Raw genomic sequence first — 25,760 nt, 5'->3', positions numbered from 1 at the left:
ACAATGAAAAAGCTTTCCTGCTGCTGCAACATATGGGGTGGTTTTCTCCCCTGGCACTATCACGATTTAAGTCTCCTGGACTAGCAAAGCTATTTCTCTCCCCAAAACGACCTTCTTACCTCTCCATGGTGACTTTATCTTTTGGGCAGCACAAGCTCCCAGGCGAGGAGAAAACCTCAAAATAAAATCTGGGATGTGGGACCTTAATCCCGCCCACCAAAGATGGAAAGCAGGGAGCCTTCAGGAAACAGATGCACACGCAGCTCAGATGGTCACAACGAGCTGTAAAAAACCCGCGGGTCTGACTCTACTACTTCTCGAAATTTCGGGTTTCACGCCTTCACACAACGAGAAATATGCGTTTGCATATGACAAACCTGTTTTGTTTTCTGTAAAAGCATGTTTCCCGAAAGCGAGCTCTGTTCTTCGTGGGCGGCGTGGAAGAGGAGGTTGGTATGGTGGGTCTGTGCAATTTTGTCATCAATGTCATGGCTTGAGCGAAAAGGCGGCGATTAGTGTCTTCAACTATTCATAAAAACTGTATTGCTTGAAAAGCTGTGGGGTTAACCGGCTCTAGTGTGAGAAATCACTCAGATTCGCCAGACCCATTTCCTGGCTCTTTTGTGCATTAAAAAGTCTTCGTAAAGGCTAAGGTTAGCTTTATTTTCTTCTTTGATATAAATAAAATAGAAAACATGTAATCACCTGTATTGTGTTGCAGTTTTAAAAGCAAGATAGCAGGTCATTCGCCTAATGGTGATATAGTCTGAGGTCCGCCATCGGGTGTAGTCTTGGCAACATAAGTTTATAGACGCATCTCGAGAATCGAAAGTTAAAAATTTTGTTAAGAAAGATTTTTGGGGATATTGTAGTCAGCTCATCACATTTATTAAAAGAACTCTACCCCTTCCTGGAAGATCTTCAGTTAAGGAAGAAAAAGTTCTTTAAGGAAGTTTGTAGTTTGTAGGAGATATAGGTTGGACGGGAGCTGGACTAGTTTGTATTATTTGTTAAACATGAGTTTGTACATGTTGGACGGAAGCTTGGCTGGTTTGTAACTGGTTTCACACTGGGTATTCGAATGTTTTGCTAGACTGTGCAAAGGTATTGAACGATAATCTGGAGTGTAAAGGAAATATCTTGGTATTTACATAGATAGGTGGAGGAAAAATAATTTCACCCCCGAGTCAGCGACTCAGAATTTGTAATGGCTAGCGAGTCCAGCTAATTGAAGTTCGCACCAGGATTCAGCCAGAGTGAGCTTCATGGCCGACAGAGCCTGCTGATGACGTTTCACACCGAATTGCTTCCCCCAAGTCGACTGCGTCACTTAATCTCGTCAGGCTCTCTGCGCTGCACCGCCGTGCTCTCGTGTTTTCTCGCACAAGACACGGTGATTTGTCTTCATCCAGCAACTGCATTGCTTACTCCGGCCCAACGTGGCTTTCACAGTCAGGGAAGATGGGCTTTGCTACGCATCTATTTTCAACATCTAATAATAGCTCCTCTGCACGCGCTGCAGGCGACAATCATTCACATGAACAACATTTCCTGCCGCCTCCGAGAGCGAGAGAAAGAAAAAAAAAAATGGGTGAAAAAAGAGGAATAGCCATTTCCACAGCGCCTGGAACTTGACTGCATCTCGTCTGATCTCACCATTGTTGCCTGCAACTTGAATGCATGTCGTCTGCATTGTTGGCTGCATCCGGTGACCTATTCCACCGACAACTGTTAGAAATGTTGACGTGTCTCTCTTGTTATGTTCTTTACAATTTGAAGCACAATGGACATACTTTGTTTAATGATACTCTAGTTTCTCATCCTTTGATAGAAGGGAATGTCGGAAGGTGTTTATTTGCAAATCGCTGCATATAATTTTGCCTGTTTCGCTAGGAAATTGTGGTTATTAATGCTGACATATTTTGAAAACAACTCGAATGTCTTCATTCACGATTTTTTTTCCTTTCCAGTTACATATCTCACATTTGTTTTAGACTTTATCATGAAAGGCACACGAAACGAAATTATGGTATCTGAGGTATAAAGTTGTCTGCAGGAGGGATTAAAAATTGACCGAGTACTTGACAATGAAGAATTATGCAATTTTAAGAAAGGAAGCACAAAAGAAACAGAGAAGTAAAGAAATGACATCCAGAAACAACACTACGTCAAGGTAGACAAGGAAAGATCTAGTGAGGCTTGCAATGATGTCCAATTAGTACACAGCAAGCAAATAATATAATCCAAAGTAAATTAAAAAAAACTGTGAAAAATACATTTTAATTATTTATTTCCATGTTTACAGTTGTTTTGTTTGCTTAACACATTTCAGTAAAGCCACCAGCTAAAGAAAGGAGAAACTATTGTCGGGGCTGCGCATTTTCACATTACAGATACAATTAGAGGGAAACCTGAAGTCTCTACAATTACTGTGAGCGGTAATGCAGGTATTTTGCCAGCTCCGGGTGGGTTTCTAATGATGCTGAAGCAGGTGAGCCCTGCAGGGAAGTCGGTGCAACATTGCTTTGATGTTATCATTTTGGTGTTCTTTTGCAGCACTTGTACCCGCCTGTGTGTCGGCTGCACTGTTAGGAGTTGTTGATTATTATCAGATAACATTAGAAATTGAAACTAGCATTCGTAATCACAATAATACTCGTGTTAGCAGCCACTTTGAGGCCGTTAGGTTACAATTTTATGCGAGGTTAAAGGTGAAAGATCACTAACTGGAAAGGCCACCTTTCTTCGCAGTTTTAACTCTCAACAAAATTAACGATATTCAAATCATGTAAATAATATAATTTCTGATAAATCATTTGCATTAAACATAAAATATTTACACGTCTCAGAGATGTACATCTTTTCGTTACATTTAATGATGGATATTTAGTTTTTGAAGCTTTGCCTGTACAGGTGGTTATGTGTATTTATATTGACTCCTGCTCCCTGAATTTTCTCGACTATTTGACGACGGTTCTGGTTACAGAGCTGACGACCTTGTGCCTTTAGCAGTTATTGTCTCTTGGTGTTTTTGTAAAGAGCTTTAAGCCTGCCATGATGATGGAGTAAAATCACATCACCGTCATCATCAACGCGTGCAAAATGGTTGAATATTAAGCAGTTGATGACATTGAATGATGGTGTGAGTGGTGGCCTGTGTAGTTGCTGTAGTTTGTTAGGAACGTACTGCCTTCAGGTTCTTTTTTGAAGTTTTGTTAGTTTCCAGATGATTAAGGACCAATATTGTTGGTACCTGCATGTTGGCAAGGGAAGTGACGTCACAGTTGTCTGGGAAGCAGCACTCGAAGTAACCGTTAAGCACCACAAAGATGAATACAGTAACAACATTAAAAACAAAACACAAATTTTAACAAAGAGATACTTTTATTTTGAATGACCTTTTCAAAATGTCTTCTTTGTTATAGTTATGAGCCTAACAATAGCTTCAAAACAGAGACAATCTGTATGATGATTGACTTAAATAACGACCCTTTACAACGTACGTACGTAAAATAGATTACAGGTAAAAAATATATACACCTACAGACAACGCTGAGACGGGCGAGCGGAAACTGTACCGAAGGCATTCTAATCACTCGGTCATAAAGTCATTCAGTGCTAAAATGTTTACACCTGTCGGGGTCGCGACCTTCTACGCTGGGAATGAAGAGCATGATTGGACTTGATCACACATGTGTTTGTGCATGAGAACACTCGCGCACACGCATACACATGCATACACCCTGTCTGTCTCACATCCACTCCAACCCTACACATTTATTCATAAAATGCATGCATGGTGATGCAAGCCCAATTGGGAGTCGTGTCCTTACAATAATGTATGATTATGATAGTGACGAAGGATGCATGTCTGTAAGGAACATATATAAAGATTCAGACTGGTAACACAAAGCATAACGGACATGATGTTACGCCCCTCGTCGGTGGCCAGACTCATTGTAAAGGCAAATGGTGACCAAAGCTGGTGTGCGAGTTCGTTCATACCGAGATGAAGTTCCGCCCCTCGGAGAGGTGCTATCAGGAATTATTTCTCGATACATATTTCTTCTTTCTTTAGTAAGTAAATTATGTTATGCTTATGATTGGATTAGATCTTCAGAAACTGTACGTTTTCTTGGCGAAGGAGACACTTTAAACAGAAATGGTTTGTCTGCCGTCTAAGAAACAGACGATGCTGAATAATATTAACATAGTCAATGAAAATGATGCATTCAATGATAAGCCAATCGGAGACATTAAAGAAAAAAAAAACATGGATGTTGAAGATGACCTATTTTCCCCGATCATCTACTGACTTGTTGGGTGCTACTTCGGCTTGCCTTTTGTGTTTCGTTCACTTATTTACTCCTTACACGAATAATAATAATAATAATAATTTCCTTGAACTGGCACCGGCCATCATCATCATCAGCATCTGCATCATCATTCCCTGAACTGGTACCGGCCGTACTCGGACCAAGTCGTTCATGTCACAACATTCGAGGTTCCCTGAATATCGTTGTGGGCGTAGTTGTCTATTGATTACAATGATTCTGTGACACAAAGTCGCATTAAAATCTTAACCAATACTTTGTAGATTCTAACCACCAATAACAAAAAATAAAAATTTACCTGATTGTCGACACGAAAGGGACTTCGAACGATATTAATCCCTCGGATGATTTGGGTGGGGAGAAATAGAAGTAAATCAAGAGCTTTACTAGAGTTAATTTTAAACCTCTATCTACTCTTTAATGCCTACACAGAAGAAAAGAGCATCTTGTCTATGGCTAATGCAAAACTAGTCGCCTGTTTATTCACACCTGCTTGTACATACAGATTCCCAAGTGCTTCACCAGCAGGGCCGTGTAGTGCTGGGGACGTGCATTTTTATCTCATACTTAAGGTCTAGCTCAGGAAAAAAATAGTCCTGGCGATGGGAACAGGTGCTTGGTTTCAGTGCCAGCATCCCTAATTTTCACTGATGTTTGTTAACAGTAACAAATACAAGCAATAATCCTAAAAATTGGTCAATTTTTCTTTATATTCCTTCTGTCACCTTCGAAAGCCAGACTCTATCTTCAATGAAGACAAGATCTTTGCCACCACTTAAATAGCGGATGTCCGCAAATGTTCTACTGTCTATAATTTGTGACACGAAAGAGGCCAAGTAAAAACATCTAGAAAGCGTCAATTATCGTTCTAAAGTTTGTTAAACAACCAGCAGAACAGTAGCACCCCAATACATTAATATGACTGTTACATGATGAAACATGAGACGAATGAACAACAGTGTATAAGCAAAAGTAAACATCGTCTGATGTTTTCAGTATCCATCTCAAGAAATATTTTAAACATCGTTCTAAAAGCAATAACAAAACTGAAAATGTGAAGAACAAGACAAAAATACTCACAAAGTAAAGGGAAACCCTCGCTAAAACAAACTTCGGGAAATTCTAAACAGCCCTGAGAGAACAAAGTCGATGTCTGACGCCACGCGATGGGTGAGAGTCTGATCCGTGCAGCGGATGACACGGCAGCCTAACAAATGTCAATCAGTCATCAAAAATAGTTTAAATAAACACATTGTCAACATGATAGCTAAGAACATTTCCACTAAAGCATTTTTTTAAAACTAGCTACTTGCACTGGAATCAGAGGAAGTGAATGGGAGATGGGGAGGGAGGACTTGGGAAAGGGAGTGAACACCACACAGATGGCAAAGCTTCTTCCGCTTTAAAAAGAGTTATTCTTCATCATTCACAAAATTTATATCACCGAAATTGTTCCACGTTTTCCACAACGAGTCATCTACAGATGCCGATTTCCGGGTGTTTCTTCTAGAAGAATCTAGACATGTGCATATTATGCGCGTCCACAATTGTTTCTGAAACTTCAGCTGTGTCGTGTGAAACACCTTCAGTCTGACATCTTCAGAATCCTGGAGTAACGAGTTTCTTACCTCCACGATCTGGGGACGTAGTGGTGAACCAGAGGAACATCCATACACCCGGGATTGCTTTCTCTCTCCTCAGTGCCCACAGCAGTAACACGCCCTCTGTTACCTGTGGACCGTCCACAACACGGGGGGATATGTAAATCAGCCGATCTCCTTCGTAAGCGCCTGATTCTGATCACGTGACACTGCAACTTTTCTTGTTCTTAGCTAAGACTGGGGCAAGGTATTTCTGCTTAATAATTGTTGCCGTGGTTACGACCCATTAAGTACATTTTCTGTTTCTGAACTCATCCATGACCGTTACATTCCACCACACTCTTACTCCAGACTCTGTGTGTCGCTGGTGTCCATGGTAACATTGTTTGTTATTTATTTGTTTTACCGTCGGTACCTGCGTTCATTCCACGGCGAGTAGTCTTGCCTGCCTCCGATTGGTCCTTCAACTGGAACTGTCAAATCCGTCACATGTGTCCAATCTGTTTACCTTCATCTGTGTTTAGAGTTCACTGATTCTCACGTGATGATGACGACATGTTGACGAGTGCTTTGTTGTCTGTGCGTGAATTAGATATGGCATGGCTGGATTCGATGAAAGCCTCACAAACTTTTGAGTCTCCCACATGTCGTGAAAATAAAACATGATTCTTCGGTTTCATTTTGTTCGTAAGAAAATTTGAGCTGTTCTCACTTTTGTCCAGAACATCTGTGATTTTAGTGTAACATGCCGGCTGTTTATCTCCTTTTATGTATAGTCATATTTATAGCGGTAATATCAACACTTCCACCTGAAGTTGGTGTATGCTGATTTACGACCTCTTATAGTATTTCGATAAGGGTCATAGAAATACAATTCAATAATTGGTGAACGTGACAACAAGGATGAAGAGAAAGAAGTCTAGAGAATAAAAGAAAGAACAGGAGATAGAGAAAAAAGAAACAACAATCAAGTCACTTATTCATAACTCCATTCTTTTGTCATCCAGTTTGAGGTACCTATCAGTGGTGGGCTACTTATCAGGGATGAACTCTGTTGATGCTGCTGCTCTCTGTCGTATTCCATTTCTAGCAGACTTTCTTTCTCCGAGACATCTGTGCATCTTATCGTCAGTTTACGGATAACATAATGATGGCCACAGTATTCCACAATCTCTGGAGGAAAGAAGCTTTTGTGGAAGCTATCATAAGAAAGAACAAACTAAAGAAAGTGAATAAAACGAAAGACAGACAGACAATTGTGCTAAGAAGGATGCACAAAGAAATAAAGATTGGTTCACCTACGGCATGTATACTCTTTGCGGAAAAAAGAAGAAATTCGCAGGTCATGATCTTCTCAAGATCTTCTTCTGAAAATTTTTACAGGTGTGGGTTGATTCCCCCATTGAGCTGTGTTTAGGACGATTGGGCACTTCCTGTCAAACGGGTTCCAGCAACGCAACAGCATTTTTATCACCAGCACGAACGAACGCCGTCACGTTGGACGTCACGTGGTAACGATGTTAAAAGTAACTATGGAGATGAAGGCCACAAGGAGTGTCACTGTCAAGGCGTTGCCAAGGAGAAAGGTGAAGGTCACGGCCCGGTTCTCGCCGCGCATGGGTGATCTGGTGGTCTGCGAGATGCCGGATCCTTGTTCAAAAACAGAAAGCACAAAAGTCTTCGGTTACCTACACATCTGTTAGCACATCGGAATGAGAGGGGAAGGAGTGGAGAAAAAAAGGGAGAAAGAATCGATTGAAGAATTAAGTGTATCTTAATCATGTGTTTATTTAAATTCGCTTCTAGCGCCCTCCGACTTCGCACACATGCACACGCATGTTGTATTCTAGACATAGAGGTAAAGGAGGCCGAACACGCAGTCTATCTCTCTCATACACAAGCGATCAAAGAAAAAAAAGATGGAGAGAAACGTTTCACTTAATAACAATGAACAATCAGATGAAACAATTACAATAATCTCATGCATGCCTATAAATGAGATGCGATGTAGTATGCCTACGGTTGGAAATGTTGATATGCGTTCTTGCAACAGATAAGTCTGATGTATTCCAACCTGATGTATTCTTACAACAGAGTAGTGTGATGTGCGTTTACAGCTGAGAAATATTATAATTTTGCAGCAAAATAGTCTGATGTAGGCTTACAACACACTTCTCTCCTTACCTCGCTTCACATTCGATGTGTCCGCTGAAACAGAAAAAAATCAAGACTAATACAAGGAAAACAGTTTTGAGGAATCCATGCACACACAGTATGGTGGTCAGTATGTAAGAGTACAGAAACCAGATTATGAAGAAAACACAGGGCGATGGATGACTAAATGGATAATGAATGAACGATAGGTATGTGTTTGTATGTATGACAAGGCTTGTGTCAGTGGGTGTTTGTATGTATGTCAGAGCTTGTGACAGTATTTGTTAATATGGATGACAGAGCTTCTGTCGGTATGTGCACGATATATAAAATAGACCTCTACCTTCTGTAAGTGCTTGTAAGCAAGATGTTATTTTTATAGCGAAACTTTCACCTGCCCGACTGCAGAGTTTGATGTAGGACATGCCTGTCTGTCAGGGTCCGAAAAACAGATTTTATTTATCTCTTTATAATATGCAGAACAACATCACCGCCAATATAATCTTGTCAACAGCATCTTCAACTACTTAAATCCTATATTTTTTTTATGGAATCTTTTGGCTCTTGTTTTGTTTTTCATCTTAGAGCCTAATACTTCGTGTGTTGAGTTCTGAAACCGCAGACATCAGCAGCAACAGTTGTGTGCCATTCTTAATTAACCTTATTCGTGACAGCGCAGGCAGGAAAGAAAAATTACCCCCTCCCTACCAAAAAAAACAAAAAAAAACAAAAAAATAAATAAAACTAAAACAAATTGTCACTGTAGACCGAGTGGATAAGGTGGAGGTCGGCAGGGTCCTCAAAGGTTGAGTAACGGGGTGGCTCGGTGTAGCAGTGTCTAAAGGGTTAGTTAGTGCAGCAGGAGGGTAGCTGTACAAGGAGGCACAGAGGATGACTATTGTGTTAATCTCGTGCTTACTTGCTGACGTGTGTATATTTAGTGATAGTGATAGATGACCATCCACGATGGCTTACGAACGTTAAAGACTGGACTGGTCGTCCTGCTGACACAGTAGTCAAGAGTGGTAGGTCCTGTCAGCTTCCTCATCTATCCAAGTGACAGATGCAGGTCAAGAGACGACTGAGTGTCTTGTTTTGCTGCGACTACGAGGGTAACTTTAACCTAGTGTTTGGCCTGCTACCCTGCCCGAGGTCCGGATGGCCTTACTTCAGACGACCGGTCAGCTGCTGTCATAAGTCGCTGACAGGAGCGGCTGGGTCGCCGCCAGAAACTTCACACCTCATCATTTCCCACACAGAAGTGTGAACGTGTGGGGGCAATGACTGATTGGAACTGAAAGGCCTCAACTACCACAAGGAAACGAAACACAACCACGTGGGGACCCACGTGTGGCTCCGGGGAAATAACTTTCTGAGGGGCATCGCAAAAGTCGGACATTCAATTCCTGAACCGAAAATTATTACCCCATGGACCTCAGTAAGCTGCTGCAAGAAAGAACAAAAGAAAAAAAAAAGGAGATGGCTCAAAAAAGAATAATAAGAGCTAATTTTTCGGCATCAGAAAACGATGAAAAAAAAATGTAACAGAGGCGAGTGTTCTTCTTACTTGTTCATGTTTATTGTTTAAAGTGTGTTGCATGATGTCGCCTGCTTACTGCTTTGTTTCGTTATGACGAACCTATCTCATTTGTAAAACAACATTGTTTCTCAACAATTTTTTTTTCTTAAAATAGGTAAAAAAACCAACCAAACAATTAACCAAACAACTAACAAAGTTTCCAAAGTTACGAGCACTCTCACCCAGTCTACTCCAGTCAGCAAACTATCGTACACAAGGGCAAACAACTGCAATCAAAGCGGACGTCACTCTCACATTTATAAGTTTTAATTAAAAACGATTCTTTAGAACTTGGCTAAAATTCTCTCGACGAGGTCAACACCAGGGAGGAAAACGCCACACTAATACCACTTCCCGAAGCACTTTTATCAATATTTTTAACTTCCAAACTTTATAAAGGAAATGAAAAGTTTGCAAGCATGTCTGCAGTTAAGTAAACTTTCCACCCAAGCATCAGGAAGAAACATCTTACAGCCTGCATACGAATAATCACCGAGTTATTGCCCCCAAGGAAAAACAGGAAGTGGATAGCCGCAGGCTGTCTGACGTCACGTCGTCTGTCGCAGGGAAGAAAAAAAAAAGGTGGAAGAGCGAACGATTCGTCATGTGCCCACGTGACTGCCACGCGCCTCTGTGTTCACGGAGATTATGGGATGCCGCGTCTGTCAAACGCAAGCGCCGGTAGCGCCCCCTGCCGCCGCCCGCACGCTACACAGCCGAGACACAATGACAGTGATGAAGGGCGACAATTGCTGCTGCTTAGCAGAAACAGCGAAACTTCAGCACTGGTGTGCTGTACCTAAATAATTATTCTGGATGTAAGCGAACTCGGTGACCAACAGACTAATTCATTGAAAATCACAGGTATCTCACCCGAGAAGTTGTTATCATGAGACACCGGTCTATGCATGAAGAATAAAAACAGCATGGAAATATAAATTATTATTTTCTCAAAATTCATGATCGTTACAATTTTTTCTTGTAGTAAATCCAAAAGTCTTTGACAGTCATCGCCACACCTCTAGCTTTTATCATGCAGCTGCTTGAAGTATCATACATTCTAATTCTTTTATTTTTTAATTATTAACCCTGATGGGAGGGGGGGGACCCCAGACACATCTTTAGAATCTACAACAAAATAAATGTTAATCAAATGTTAAAGCACACTTGATTAAAGGGCGACTTTAATACACAGATTATCAGAATCAAAACATCAAACAGTGCTTTTACCTTCAAAGTCCGATAATTTCAGTTTTTTTAAAAAGTGGTTTTACCAAGCCTTATGTGCTGTAATATATTCAGACAATATGTAGGGTTTATTAATTAATTTAGAACGAGATTGGATGATATTCTAGAACTCACTACCCGACCTTTGTTGACTAAAGTTAGGGACATTCACAGTGGAACTACTCGAGTGAACTTGTAAGAGATACTGGGTCCTCTTCTCAAAGGGTAGGACGCAGGTGAGTCTTGGCCTCTGTAAGCCACTGATGCTCACAGAGAACGTCCTAATAAATTATTTTGTTTATAGTTTAAAAAGTGAGCAACATCTGTTAAAAATGAACCTTTTTCTATTATTTTAAAAGAATATAACAGAGTGAGATGAGGGCTCATTTTGACCGATCAGGTCATCTAAGCCATGCACGGTATTCCGTTGATGATGTGATGGAAATCTTGTCAGATTATAGGCAGCGGTGGGGTGGGGACTCCAGGGAACGGGGTTCAGGGTTCTCTCCATTGGGATGACAAAGGTTATGCTTTGTGTTCTTTTCGTCACACTTAGTTTGACACTTGTGGACGGCAGGACGTGCTCTGAGCTTCCCTCTCGGGTTTTGAGCTCACGCTCATCACAACAGATCTTCACAATGCATTTTTGAAGCTGTTGATGAAGCTATCTTTAGCAAAAGGTCATGCTCCCTCGAAAATTCAATTTCAAAAATTAAGAAATTGATGTTGCCATTACGGTTGAAGCGGCAGACTTCGAAAAGTCTTTATAAAGCTGCAGATTGTATTGAAAAATGTATTTCCAACACAGTTCACTTATCATATTGACTAAAGTTCCAATGTCCTGTAACAAACTATTGTATTTTTGTGACCTTCACACACAACTTTCACAAACTGACAGATGTTAGACGAGAGTGGCGATGTGGAAAATCATTGTCGCCAAGAAGAGTGCTTTCGTCAAGTCCTTCTTACCAAGTGTGATATCCCTCTTGAACAAGACTGGCAAATGAATATCAAGTTTTCTCAACCGTAGCAGGTAACACCAATCATAGTGAGCCTCTGACTATCATCGCTGAGTTGTCGAGTGTGAGTAACTGGGTGATTGAGGGTGACTTTCTGTTGGTGTAGTTTATTACTTGTGGGAGCTTCCAACAAAGGAAAACAAAGAGTGATAAAAGCTTTTTGAGGGGAGTTTGAGGGTGGTACAAAGACAAGTCAGATCTTTCTATCAGTCGGTCGTCGTCTATAGAGGTTGTGCGCGAGCAGGTCGTCACTGCGCACCCGGCACACCCTTTTTTTTCGCGGAAGAGTGGGTTAGACTAGGGATGGAGTGGTTAAGTCCAGCTTTTCAAGAGGCGTTAACAAAGATTTCAATTTTATGCTTTTCATGGTGCCAGACCCACTTCAGGGACACTGAGATCAAAGGAGCGTTGCGACACCAAAGATAAACAGCGCACGCACGCGCACACACAGTGTTTTTGCTTGGCACTAGTTGCATCATTATATTTGAAGCTTGAAATGTTAAAGTCCCCTGAGTCGAGAGAGTTCACACCAGAGACACACACAAAGAAAATTAGAGTTTTCATCTGTTCTAAAAGCTCTGTAATTTTCTTAATGCACCTCATGCAGGTTTTATAAAAAAAAATTACTGTCACTCTCTCATTTTTTCTCTCGTTCCCCTCCTCCAACCCTCACACAGTTATGAGTCGCTTTACGGCGGTACTGTGTGAGAAATGAGTCAATGTGCGACTCATAGCGTGGACATACAATCGTTATTTATTATCATAATCAAGTAATATGTACTGTATTATATAGTATACTGTAATGTATTATATAGTGCATTATATATATATTATGCACTATTTTGTTTGTGTTTGTGTGTTGTCTATTTCTATTGACAGTGAATGTTCTTTAGATACAGTTTTTTTTTTTAAAGTGCCAAGGGTATGTATTACAAATATAAATGTACATACGACTTCTCGGAAGAGATGAACGCTCAGTTTTATGTCCTTCTACTGATGGGTACTTCACGACACGTGATTGCACTCAAATAGAAATAAATGACATAGTTCATCGAGTTCACTCTACCGGATTTGTAAGATCTCTTTCTCGAGAAAGTGCAAAGACAAATTGTACTGATTGGCACAGACAAGAAACCAATTCCAGCTTTCCCGCTCTGGAGCCCTGTCGCCCCTATCCCCCTGCCCCCCTTGTCCCCCCCCTGTCCCCCTACAAGTTAAGTGATTAGCGAGACAAAACTCATCGATAAATTTTCTCCCCTTTTTAACCACCCAGTTACCCTTACCCCAGGTCCTCTCGTCCGGTGAGTTCAACTTCTAATCTCTGTTAGCTCCGACTAAAGATTGCCAGCCAACTGCCATCGGCCTGTGTTTTATTACGAAGGGAGATTGTTTAGGGATCAAGCGGAAGGAAGACAGCTCTCATCATTAGGCCATTTTTTGCCGCTGGTCCTTACTTTGCATTATTGCTGTCTTCAGGGCCCTCGAAAAATTAAATTTTCAGCCTCGTGGTGAGAGCAGGGCGCCCTGTAGGCGTGCAGGCATTTTGTTTTGTGGTATCTCTACACGCACACTGCCGTCGCCAAACTCTTCGACATCCGCGCTTAAAAATGGAGATTTGATACTGTGCCTGTGATACCCGCGGTAGGAGGAGCAAACGATTGAACCCAGGGTAAAGAGGAAAAAGAAGAGAGGGGGATGAAGATAAGAGGGGTAGAAAATGTAGAAAAGGGATGTGGACAAAGGAAGGGTTGAAGAAGAAAAGATTCACGGAAGGAGAATAGGGAGAGAGGGAGAGGGAAATAGAAAGGAAGAGGAGTGAGAGAAAGAAAGAGAGGTGGAGAAAGAGAGAGTGTGACAGGTGTGGAAAAAAGACAAAGAGAAAGAGAGAGAGAAAAAAAAGAATAAGCAAACATGAAAACTAGTGAGGTATATCGAGAGAGAGAGAGAGAGAGTGGTGGAGAAAAAGAGAGGTAGCGAATGGAAAGAAGACCTAGTCAGACAACATTAGGAGGGAGAGAGAGAAAGGCAGTAAAGCTGCCAGACATCACAGATACATCAAAGATGCATCAAAGCAGATTCTTCATTTCCTCAAGGAGATTTATGTATGTCGCCAGAGAAACATCTGAAAAAATAGTAGGTCACGTCATGCCTGGGTTACTAGGAGAGGAAAGTGTATTACACACCAACTTACATTTCTCGTAAACACTCCATGATCATACTGCAACAGTCAGGTAAAGTCTCTCTTCCCTTGACAGAGGGGAGAGTAGCAGATATGGGTTGGGGTGGGTGGACAGACAAGGTGGGAGGGAAGAGGCAGACTCGATGGTGGGAGGGGACAGACTAGAGATGTGGATAAAAACCGTTTACAATGACCTGTGTTAAGGGCAGTAGGTCTGACTGACTGATGTTGTTCTATACAGGTCTTCATCCCCATCCCCACCCAATGTATTGTCATTTGTTTCTTTGCTAAGCTCGACTTCCTGCTTGTCAAGATTTCTAATTCATGATGGTTAGAACCGCGAGATGCAAGCACGACCTACGTCACTATCATCAGCAGCAATAGTACAACAACAACAACAACAACAACAACAACAACAACAACAACAAACACAAACAACAAACAAAACTCCCATAACAAACAACAACAAAACAATTGCATGTCACGTGACTGAAGATGTTGCTAGGTAAACAGATAGGGTTTGTTTCCCTGCCAAACTTGGATCAATGTCCTCGTGGACTGGTTACAATTATTGCCACAGACTATGAGGATACAATCATTTGTCATGTCTTCATGTCACCGACGTCTTTCATGACATTTACATCTTTATGTCTTTTATTTCTAGAGAGCATGATGAGCCTGTCACAGACTACAGGCGCCAGGACAAATAAATGGAGATTTCAGCTGATAGTACCCCGGGTATGTTGTGAGGACGGGTAGTGTAAACCAGAGAGAATACAGACCTTTGAACAGACCGGTTGACACATCGATAAGTAACACACGCACAATGAGTTATAGTTGGCGAAAAGGGCGAGGGAATACAACTCTTAGAAGGGTAGAAGTTTTGCTTTCGGAAGAAAAGTTAAGCAAACAATATTTCTTATTCCATTCGTCAGTCTTTGAGGAAATCATATTTCAAATTAGCAAATTCACTTGAAGAGATTTCACTTCATCAAGAATCCGCTAGGTCAACTGTCTTGCTTCCAACCAAAGTCTGCGAGTTATTTCGCTTCAGTCAAAGACAGCAAAAACTTAAGGAAACCAATAGAAGAAAACCAGCAAAGCGGAGCAAAAGCTTTCCAGTTTATAGATAAACAAGGTCCTTGTTGCCGAAACTTGACTCTTCCTGCTTCAATCCCAATCGTTGTGAAAATCCCTCACGTTTTCGATCGCAAAACCCATCAGATGACAGTGGCCTTGCTGATTATTTACCAAAGCTTCATCAAAGCAAATTTCGCAGCCACTCGAGGCACGTCGTCCTGGATTATTTTCCCCATGGAGGGATTAGCTTGTAAACAGGTAGAGGAGGAGGAGGGATGAGGTAGGGAATCACAAGAGAGGTATGAAAAGAAGCAACTGGAAACTGGACAGGTTTAATCGTCTACGAACATTAAAACAGTTTTCATTGAATGCAATGATTTATCTTTATATATTTATATTTTTTCAGTATTTTTTTATTGAAAGACAAGACCATATACAACCTGCGTGCAGACATGGTAGTAGATTGCACCGAGGCTCGAAATACCCATCATTGTGCGATGACCCTCGCCCCTGCGCATCCAGCTTTATACTCCGCAGGTCAACTAAAGGTTAGGCATGCTGCGATAAACGACCCCACGCTTCTGGCCAACCCAATTTTGACGCTGATGCTCACGAAATCCAGCCCATCCAACGATAAATAAGGGTTGTCATCACACGGGTAGATTTATGTTTTCATTTCCCCCCAGGGATCTCTCTCGTCCTGATCTGGCCATCGATTGCCAAAGAAGACGAACAGCCATGGTTGGTCGCAAACGAAGGGACCGCTCTCTTTTGTTCAGACGCTTGATTGTTGTTTGCTCGAAGCTCAACTTACATCGCCCAACCATTGCAAGTACCCTCGGTCTACGGGGAATAATTTTCCATTTGACAAAATGCTGCTTGCAGCCAAAGCGACGGGTTTTTCCTGTGGTGCCAGGAGGGATGTTGCACTCTTGCGTGACCCGGTGCATCAGATCAGGTCACAGGTCACAGATGTTGACCAGGTCAGGCCACAAAGTTGAAAAAACAATAGGAGGTATTACCGACAGACGGCTTCAGTAAATTATCATTGGCATCATTAACAACAATGATATTGAGTTTCAGACTTTAGTAAGACATAATTTTTTTTAAATCTTTTTTTTCTGATGTATCACGTTTCAATCTCGCTTTGACCGCAAGTCACGTGCACAAATCAACACAAGAACAAGAAGGAAAAGAAGGATGATGGTAATGATGATGATAATGATGATGATACACCAGTTGCTAAACGTGTTCTAATTATGCCCATTCTTTCCTTTACATATGTAAATCGTGTTTTGATGCCTGTTTACGCACCTTGAAAGTGTGTTTATGCGCGATGGAGAGGTCTTCCCACCCGGGTACTCACCCACAAGCACCGTCACCTCCAGGCTGGCGATCTGCTGCAGGGAGCTTCTGCAGATGTAGGTGCCGGAGTCGGTGTTGCGGCCCCGCTCGATGATCAGCTCCGAGATGAGCGAACGGCCTTCCTTGGACCGGAACTTGGTGATGACCACGTGCGGGTACTTCTGCTTGTCGATCTTGTCCCCGTCCTTGAACCAGTCGACGTCATCGGGGACGCGAGAACCTTCTGTGGTGTTGCACAGCAGATACACTGACTCCCCGGACTCCACGTATTCCTTGCCTTCCAGAGCTATAGCTGCCAGACAGAGTCGCCACTGACTTACCGACTTCATGGGGCAGGGGAACAATGAAACATTAACGATAATGACTTCAGAAGGAAAGTTTGTAGGGTCACGAAGTTGACCTTTATTCAGTTTGTGAGGTGGTTTTGTAATTTAGCTATTAATCACCATGTGACTTCCGTCTGAACTTGCGAGAAATGATTGCAGCATGTCTGCTTACAGTCGGCGTCGATAAAAGGAAGATGGAGCGTGGCAGCCTGTATTTAAGAGGTGAAGGACATCACTTACTGTGACCAGAAACCTTCCTGCTTTCCCTGCACTCAGGTAGTTGATTCAGGGGAGGTAACAGCCCGCACAGGTAGACGGATGGGTTTTGTCTACTAAATAGTACCTCCCCCCCTTACGCTGTGAACTACTTACTGTTTACTACCCCTCCAGCCATTAAGCTGGAACTTTACTGTAGGCGTCTGGAACAAGATGGAATTCGCGGTTTTGTCAGGGTAACTGAGAATTCTTAGACCATGGTGGTAATGACTTTTCCTCTTTTTCCTACTTATGAAGAGAATGTCTGCTATTCAGTGCACATGAAAAGAAAGTGGCCGCCTCAAACTGAACAAAGGTCAATTGATACCAAAATGGTACAGAATCTGGAACAACAGTTACAGCTTGTATAATGATATTAAAGAGATGGATTTCTGTGTGTGGGTAACTGTCATAGGAGTCGTACTGTTAGGATATTAGATCAAGAGTGTATGACAATATATTATATACTATATATATATTGTTTTAACTGACTTGACCGTAAAGTGAATTTTATACAAAGCGAAATAAAGGCACAGTTTCTTTAACAATTTTTAGAATCACGAAACTAAACATTTCTTTGTCGGATGATAGAGAGACATGAAATAAGCAACTCTGATAAAAAGATGTACAAAGACACATTTTTATATGGATGAAATAATATTGTAAAAATAATAAAAGCTACATAAAAATTATCGGGAAACAGCGAAGGACTGTTTTATATGAGGTAAGAATGAAATCTTTAGAGGATGTTTCAAGAACCTAAGTTTCTAAGTAACAATGACTAGCAAAATACTCGAGCTTTCATTATGATATACAAATAAAATTGGGAAACAAAACTCACCTGGCCTATATACAGGTTTTGCTGCGAAAGAAATGAAAAATATAGATCATTGATACATAGACTACAGTAATTTGAATACATAAATGTTTCCGGACGATAAATGATTGAATTACATGTCATGGTGTTGAAAAAAACCTATAACTGAAAACTGCATGGAGGCAAATACTGTATACAATTAGAACGGATGATACGAGCTGCTACAGAACTTGCCTAGACTGTGTCACCTAAAATGCTCCATCTTTGGTCATCGAAGCAACTTACGTATGACATTAAGCCGCACGCGCCAGGTAATCCGTTCCGTGTGAATGACCTGACACTCGTAGGTCCCCGTGTCCTCCAGTCTTGCCTCCTTGAAGACCAAGTTCCAGTCGGCCACAGAGCCCGGCCATTCGGCGTACTCAAGGATCAGGTTCGGGTCCTGCACCCACGTGTCCTGTCCGATGGTCAAGAAAAAGTCCGATCCCATTCTTCGCCACGAAACCTTTGGATAAATCAGTCAATCAATCAATTCGACAGTTTAGCGAGATAGTAAATCAATCGATTCTGTTCACATGTTTTAAAGACATTTGCATTCAATTAATTACACAATTACACATGTATCACAACATCTGCAGAAAGGAGTGGGTTCTTCATAAGCATGCTTAAGAGGGGGTGTGTATGAGAGAGAGAGAGAAAAAATATAGATACATAGCTGTGTAAGTGCAAGAAAATATATGTGACTACATACATAAGGAAAATACATATGAATAAATACAAATTTGTCTTTGCTGCGTTTTATTTCCCAGGTAAGCGCGGCGAGACTGCATTTTCGGTCGCGCACTGGTTGACCGGTTTCTTGACACTTTTATGTGGAATGTAATGTCTTTACAGATGTACATCTGGTATGTGTGTGGAATGTTATGTCTTTACGCTGCTATATGTGGCATGTAGACTCTTGACACTGTGTGCCAAACTTGTGCGAGAACGTCAACGTGAATTGTGATGAAAGCCAAACACGAGCACGTGCCATCCCCAATCCCTCCCTCAACACACGCACAAACACACACACAAAAACATCCACATGCACGCAAGAAAGCAAACGCAGAAACAAAGAAAGTTGTGTAGGCGAGGCAAAAACAAGAAAACCTAAGATTATGTGGACTTTTTAGTCTAGACAAACGATCTGAAAGAGCTTATGTAAAATCCGGGTATCGGTCATTCAAGTGTCATGTGAACAATTTTTAGGCAGAGCATAGAGAACGATAGAGAACATTTTTATAATTTCTCATATTAAAATTACTATTACCGTGCTTATCCTGCACAGCGATTTCATGACACCCAAGAGGGTCGGATACCAAAGTTTCTGGACTAACATCGCCCTCTATGTACCCTGACTGTCCGCACATCGAAGTTCCGTCCCTTCACTCGAATCCCATCGCAGTTCTCTCCAGTCACAGGCCAGACATTAAAACCTCTTCATTCACCCTCACTGGCCGACAGGCCACCAAAGATGCAAGAGACTTATCTAGCGAAGACGAAGCTTTGACAAGACCACTTGAATCGTGCCACGGCTCCAGCAAGACTGCGAGCCCGTGGACAGCAGCACTGGGGATTTGGATTGACAGGCAGGATGTATGCAAAAATACAGTCATTCAAGCCTGGGCAAAATGCGAAGACCCAAAGTCAGACAGATGGTTTCCATACGTATCGACACCGTCCCGTCCTCTTCAATTAAGCCTCTTTGAGAGTTCCTACCCCCATAGTCCAGAAGGAAGCAGGGAGGGCCTAGGAGTGAATGTACACCCAGTTTTGTCGATACCCATTACTGCAATTGTGCAGCACCAACCAAAGTATCAAAGAAGCCATGCCCAAGTCTTTGAGGCTTGGGGTTCTCAAGCGTTAGACTCTGGGTAGACAAGACTTGGGGCGGTTTGTGTTGCCACAGTCTTTGGCTTTGTCGATGAAAAGGCTCGCAGTGTTTCGAGGTTTAATTCGCTTTGCATGCAGGGATACCTTTGAAGAAGGAGGTCGTGTCCGACGAAGGGCATGAAGATCGGCGATACAGACAAGGGAAAAAATTGCTGTGGAGATCAATGCTAAGAGGCATCCCTAGGCATCTCGAGTGCTGACCCATGCAGTGCACTGTTATTTTTATGTTTGTTCGTGTTCGTTTAATTTTAGGGTTGATAGTGCATATGCGTTCATCTCTCTCTCTTCCTTCTTGTGCGAGCATGCGCCTGCTAACATATATTGGCAGTAAAGCTTTGTCTACAACTTGTCAAACGCTTATAACGACCTCTTCTATACCTCAGAGTATTATTTTAATTTCATATAATTCATACAGTGAAATGATAAAATGTGATCATCATAAAGCAGCAATTGGTATTTTTTCTCAAGTCCTCTTTGAAAATGCAATGCCGTCCTGAAGCCATCGACATGAGGTGATGGATATGCATGAGCTCGACCATCCTCCAGTCATGCGACCTTGCCATCGACATCGTGGGTCAAAGTTCGGAGTCTCCAATACCACAGTTTATGACAGAGTGTGGCAGTGTATGACAGTCACTGTGCCAAAGTGACAATTTCTGGCAGTGTATGACAGCTTGTGACAGTGTCTATAAGTGTGAGAGTGTATGACTGACAATGGGTTCAGAATTTACAAACCACAGAACCAAGTACAAGCCAGATGTAGATGGGATGTGGGTGTGGGTACAGGGAAAAGTCGATTTAGCGAGGGAGTCGTTAGCATCTCCTGGCGATGTGATGCTGATGAGAACCCAAACTTTTACTTGTTCTTACAACAAGATACGACAGCGTATCCTGTCTTAAAGCAGTTACCTGACTTCACACAGGGAAAGAAACTTTTTTCGGTTGTCTGATCCATTTAATTCTTTCTGGCTCACATTTAAATGGTGATAACGGGAAAAAAAAGAAAGAACAAAGGATGAATTAACCAAAGTTGAAAGAAGAAAGAAAACAAAAAAGTTGAAAGGGCATTTTAGTCATCACGAGCTAATTGCTGAAGAAAACCATTTATTTTAAGTGATATTTATAAAGAATTTGTCTTCAGGCTGTGAATTAATACTTCTGAAACCGATTTTTAAAAACATGCACATTTGAAAAATTGCATGTTACACATTACGTAGACAAGACTATCGAATTAAAGCTAAAACTAAGAAAAAAGATTTTTAGAATTTACGCGATGGGTGTGTATTTTTGACTCGCAGGAAGCTTCCCAAGAAAGAGATCAAAGACCTTTAAAAGTATTTTGGCAAGTGTGGACTGTTTAAAAAGCGATTTCTTGCGCGCTTCAGGCAGTTCTTTGAAACGAGACAAAATGTTTCTTCGCTCTCAACCTTATTAGCAGAAGCACCACTCGTAGGATAGCACTGCATGCCATTCATCTTCAAGCACCACAAAGTATGTGCAGGTCCAGACACCGGAAGCATGTAAACCACAGCCAACCATCTCATTCTTCACGCGCTCGACTCGCTGTTCACGTGCGCAGCAAGGCAGGTCATCGAGGGCGCCATGACCTCCTTGTGTGCTGGACGACTTTCTAGCCTCTGATAAATGGTAATCATGGTAATTTTATGTAATCATGAGATCCAGGTAAGCTTGAAGTAAGTATCCTGTTCAATCCAATCTACCTCTGGAATTTCACAGACTGAAAGGCAGGTATTCATTAAGGTAAGGGATTTGGGATAAAGAGGACAGGAAAAAGGAGGAGACTAGATGGCAATGGTTCTTCAATCTTTTCTTAAGAAACTATGATTACTTTCAGTTCCTTAAGAATATGTCAAAGACCCGTATGTACTTTGCACACACTGACTTTACACCCTGTTTATGAGACGCAGCAACAAGAAGTCCAAACTGCAAGATAAGAATACAATATCGTGTGCTGCACTTGAGATGAGAATCAAGATAGTGTGAACGGAAGACTTGATAATTACGGATAACTGTCTAGACGAAGAAGTCACAAGAACGGTATAGCTAATTTTACGATCGACTGCACCGGCACTGAATTCACCTCACTCTTTACAAAAAGTTCAGCAGAAACACCCCTTTGCGGTTCTTCAAAAAAGCTCTGTTCGCCAGTCCGGAATCTCTGTCCTCCCAAGAGACATTCCTTCGCAGTAAGTCAAGTGAGCAGGTCCCCTTGGCTCAGAGTTCAGACCAATTTCATTCAGGACCTGCAGGGTGCTTGGCAATGTTTTTCTTGACAGGAAAGTGTAGGAAACAAGGTGCCAGCGACGACAAGAAAAATGTGCTCCAAATACCGTCAGCGTGAACAAGGGGGCATAAGGCGGGTTGCCTCCCTTCTGCAGCCTGCCTGCAATCTAATACATTTCATTTTCGTTTTGTGTGAGCAAGTTTTTAGCGCAAATTTCGCATCCTTCCTTTTTCTAAAGGATGGAGGAGAAAGATATAAATTGTTTTCAGCTAACAGCAAAACATTGAAAAAGGGTCAAAGGTCAAATGCACTACTAATTTTTATTTCAATGGGAAGTGCTAATAGGAAATAGCAAATTTTCTTTCATTATGGCAACAATGAATGAAGTCCCGCCTTCTAAACCTGCAGACTGTGAATCCCTTCATCTGTAAGCAGTCTTTAAAAAAATAAAACTGTTTGAAATATGAACTTTGTCTACGTGTATAAACAATAATCAAGAAAAAACCCAACAATAGATGAAGCGAAACAAACAAAAATACTGGTCTTCCGTTTTCACGAATTTTAACTTCACTTTTGCCTTTACTTTTATATTTTAACAAAATAAGCTGTTTTTCCGAAGTTAAAAATATTAAAAACTTCTTTTGAAGAACAACTGCCACCACGATACCCTTTTAATAAAATTACTCCTTGCTGGACTTCTCATCGCCTTTAGCGAAAACCCGAAAGGATCAGTGAGTACCACAGAAGCTATTTTCATGATAAAAACCTGTGAATTATACACGAGTTTAACAGCCTGTCTGCAAGTATGCTGCTGACAACGGACCATGCAATACTTGCTGGCAGCTCCACTTTTTCTTAGCGCGACCTGTCTGTCCCCGGGGACGGCGCTGTGGACAGCAAGGAAAGAAATATCACCCCGGCCATCTTGAGCCCCACCCCATTCCCTTCTAATGCTGGGTGCGCAGGCTCGGCGATCAGAGTCTGGTGCCAGTAGATGCTAGCACCACAGAGCACGTGACACCATCGATTGCCAGCTCCCAGCAGGCATCTCTCACGTGCTTCGTACAAGTCTGGGCTGCAGAAATGTTTTCAAATTGAAGTGGCAATGTCGATTATTGCAGAGTGGATTTCATTTAAAAAAAAAAAAAAAAAAAAAAAAACAACTAAACAACAACCTAAAAAATTCTTCCTACCACCAAACTTTTGTCCTGTTGTTGCAAGTGCAAAGCCTTGTTAATCAGATGCACAAACTCTTAAGAGTAGAAGTTCAAATCCCGCCAGTGGTAGACAGTCAACATTATTGTCTAGATATGTTTATTATTGTTCATTTTGTATTGTAGAAGAATTAGAGACGATTTGCCTTGTTAATAGCAAAGAGGCTTAAATCGGTTAGCAGATATTGGGGGTCAAAGTTCAGCATCTAGCATTGCTGTAAATATGTCGAGAAAATAAATAAGACTGACATGTATGAGACAATAGTGAGACAACTGAGCCTAAATTGCTTTGGGTTTTCTGTCAATAAATAATAACAGAACTACCAGATATTTTCTGGGGTCATGAAGGGTGATGTGGACTATTACCTAGGCAGTGGACGGAGTACTGTGAAACGATGACAAGAGAAATCTTGGTCTCAAGACCATTGTCGATGGATGTGAAATATCCCAGGTCACTTCAACACTTTTCTGGTCGGCAGCAATACTCTTGCTACTACATCCACAGAGCTGGGCAGTCCCCTCCATCTCGACTGTCGTTAGCATCTCGAGTGAGAGAGAGGGAGGCGAGGAGCAAGGCAATAAAACCGCCGATAGGTCAGGCGGAAGAATGACGAAGCCAGCGACTGTTCAATTCAGACAGGTGTGAAAAGCTCGCGGAGTTTGCCGAGAGAACGACCAGCATCCTATTCGCGCCCTCACAAACAACAGGAAACAGACCACCCTGATTCCTGCCCAGGATTAGCACTGTACCCGCCTGCTTATCATAAGTCAACACCTATTTAGCACGTGTTCGTCACAAGAGGTGTAAACTACTCGCCCTCCCCATGTGAATCCCCGGGTGTCCCATGCCTTGCGCTCTCTCCACCATCTCCTTCCGGTTATTGGGTGACCGGCATGCATTGCACGCGCTCTTTTAACTAGTTTACACCAACAGCTCTGACGAGCGGCCGGAAGATGCTAAGTGAGTCACAAGACGATAACCGAGGTGTCTGCCGACCAACCGCCGCCATTTGCTTGCACAGCCCCACCTCCGGCTGCGTGCCTGGGGTCGCAATGCATCACTTTGACCCCACAGCTGCCGCCTTCTCGCACTGCTGCACACACCCTCAGCTGCTGCGGTAGGTTTGTTCGTTAAACAAATTAATGAACATTATTTAATTAACCTTAATGTATCTGCTTTTTCACGATTTGTGTGTGTACGAGCGCGTCCAGGTGAACGTACTAGTGCGAGAGTGATTTATGTGATTCGTGAATTTGTGTAGAAAAAAAAACCCGGTAAATATCGTGTGCGCACGTGCGTGCGTGCTAAAGAGAGAGAAAGGAATGCAAGATTAAAAAAAATTAGAAATTAAAGATACATGCACTTGTACTGAAAACTATATACACACATATAGCAACAAAACCCTTTCTCTCTCTCACACACACACACACTCTCACGCATGCGCGCAAGTGACAATGGGGATAACAAACGAGGGAATAATTTAACATTTAAAAAGGGTAACTCATCTGGCGAAAATGGCGAATGAAATTATATAATATACAAGACACATGAACAGAATAATAAATTAAAACAACAAAGCACAACAATTATACCTGTCTCGTTCCCAGGTTCTTGACGGAGCAGGGGAGTGGTGGCGAGGTCGCCCTGACTGACCGTGACGTTGGTGACGGTTGGGACGAAGGTGGGGACAATCCGTGGGTTCTTCACCTGCCGCTGGTTCTCCGAGTGACCTGCACAGAGCAAGACAGGAAGTGAGGCATCCGCCATGACGCATGTATAGTCAGAACATATTCCAGCCACAACAGCTACAGGCAGAAGACATCCAGTCACAACATGTCAGTTCTGAAGAAGTACAGGTGGATACACCCGGTGTAGAACAAAGTCTGAACATAACCAACCTGAACACATGCATCCTGAACAATTCAATCACGTTCAACTTTAATTCACACAATTTGAAAACATACATCCTCGACACATCCGACCTGCAAACAACTGTGATACACATGTACAAGAGGAACAACTGTCTGCAGGATAATTTTTCGGTAAATTAATCGCAGGGGGGTGTGTTTGTGGAAGGGTTGAGGTATTCATCCTGCACCAGATCCTCTCGGGACTGTCATTTGTTTTTGTGGGCTGTCAAAACAACGCGTTTGGTTGTCCGTCGAGAGCTTAGCAAGAAACACTTCGTGAATCATCTTATTGACGAAGGATGAGGAACACTTTAGCACCATAGAGCCACCCACTCTCTTTTCCACAATTTTCTCATAAATCCTTACACACACACGCTTCTCCCCCGGGCAGAAAGCCACAATCCGACTGTCAGCTAGGATTTCGTTGATGAAAAGCAGAGGGTACAGTCGGTACGCAGGGAAACAGCAACAACGATGATAATGATAATACGAAGGATGAAGAGGAGGAAGACGACGACGGCG

The 25,760-nt window shown here is 42.1% G+C and overlaps 1 protein-coding gene across 1 annotated transcript; it reads right to left on the bottom strand.

The window, feature by feature from the left end:
• Window positions 1–3,365: 3,365 nt before the first annotated feature.
• Window positions 3,366–25,095, bottom strand: LOC112554402 (hemicentin-1-like). Its single transcript, XM_025222163.1, is given in 7 exon segments — window positions 3,366–7,591; window positions 8,120–8,143; window positions 16,540–16,830; window positions 17,961–17,981; window positions 18,222–18,441; window positions 24,921–24,956; window positions 24,958–25,095. Coding segments are annotated over 7 exon segments (882 nt in total). The 3' UTR covers window positions 3,366–7,439.
• Window positions 25,096–25,760: the final 665 nt, after the last annotated feature.

The sequence above is a fragment of the Pomacea canaliculata genome, linkage group LG13 (genome assembly GCF_003073045.1).
Source record: "Pomacea canaliculata isolate SZHN2017 linkage group LG13, ASM307304v1, whole genome shotgun sequence".
In the NCBI taxonomy this organism is placed as follows: domain Eukaryota; kingdom Metazoa; phylum Mollusca; class Gastropoda; order Architaenioglossa; family Ampullariidae; genus Pomacea; species Pomacea canaliculata.
This window is presented reverse-complemented; position numbering and strand designations above follow the sequence as displayed.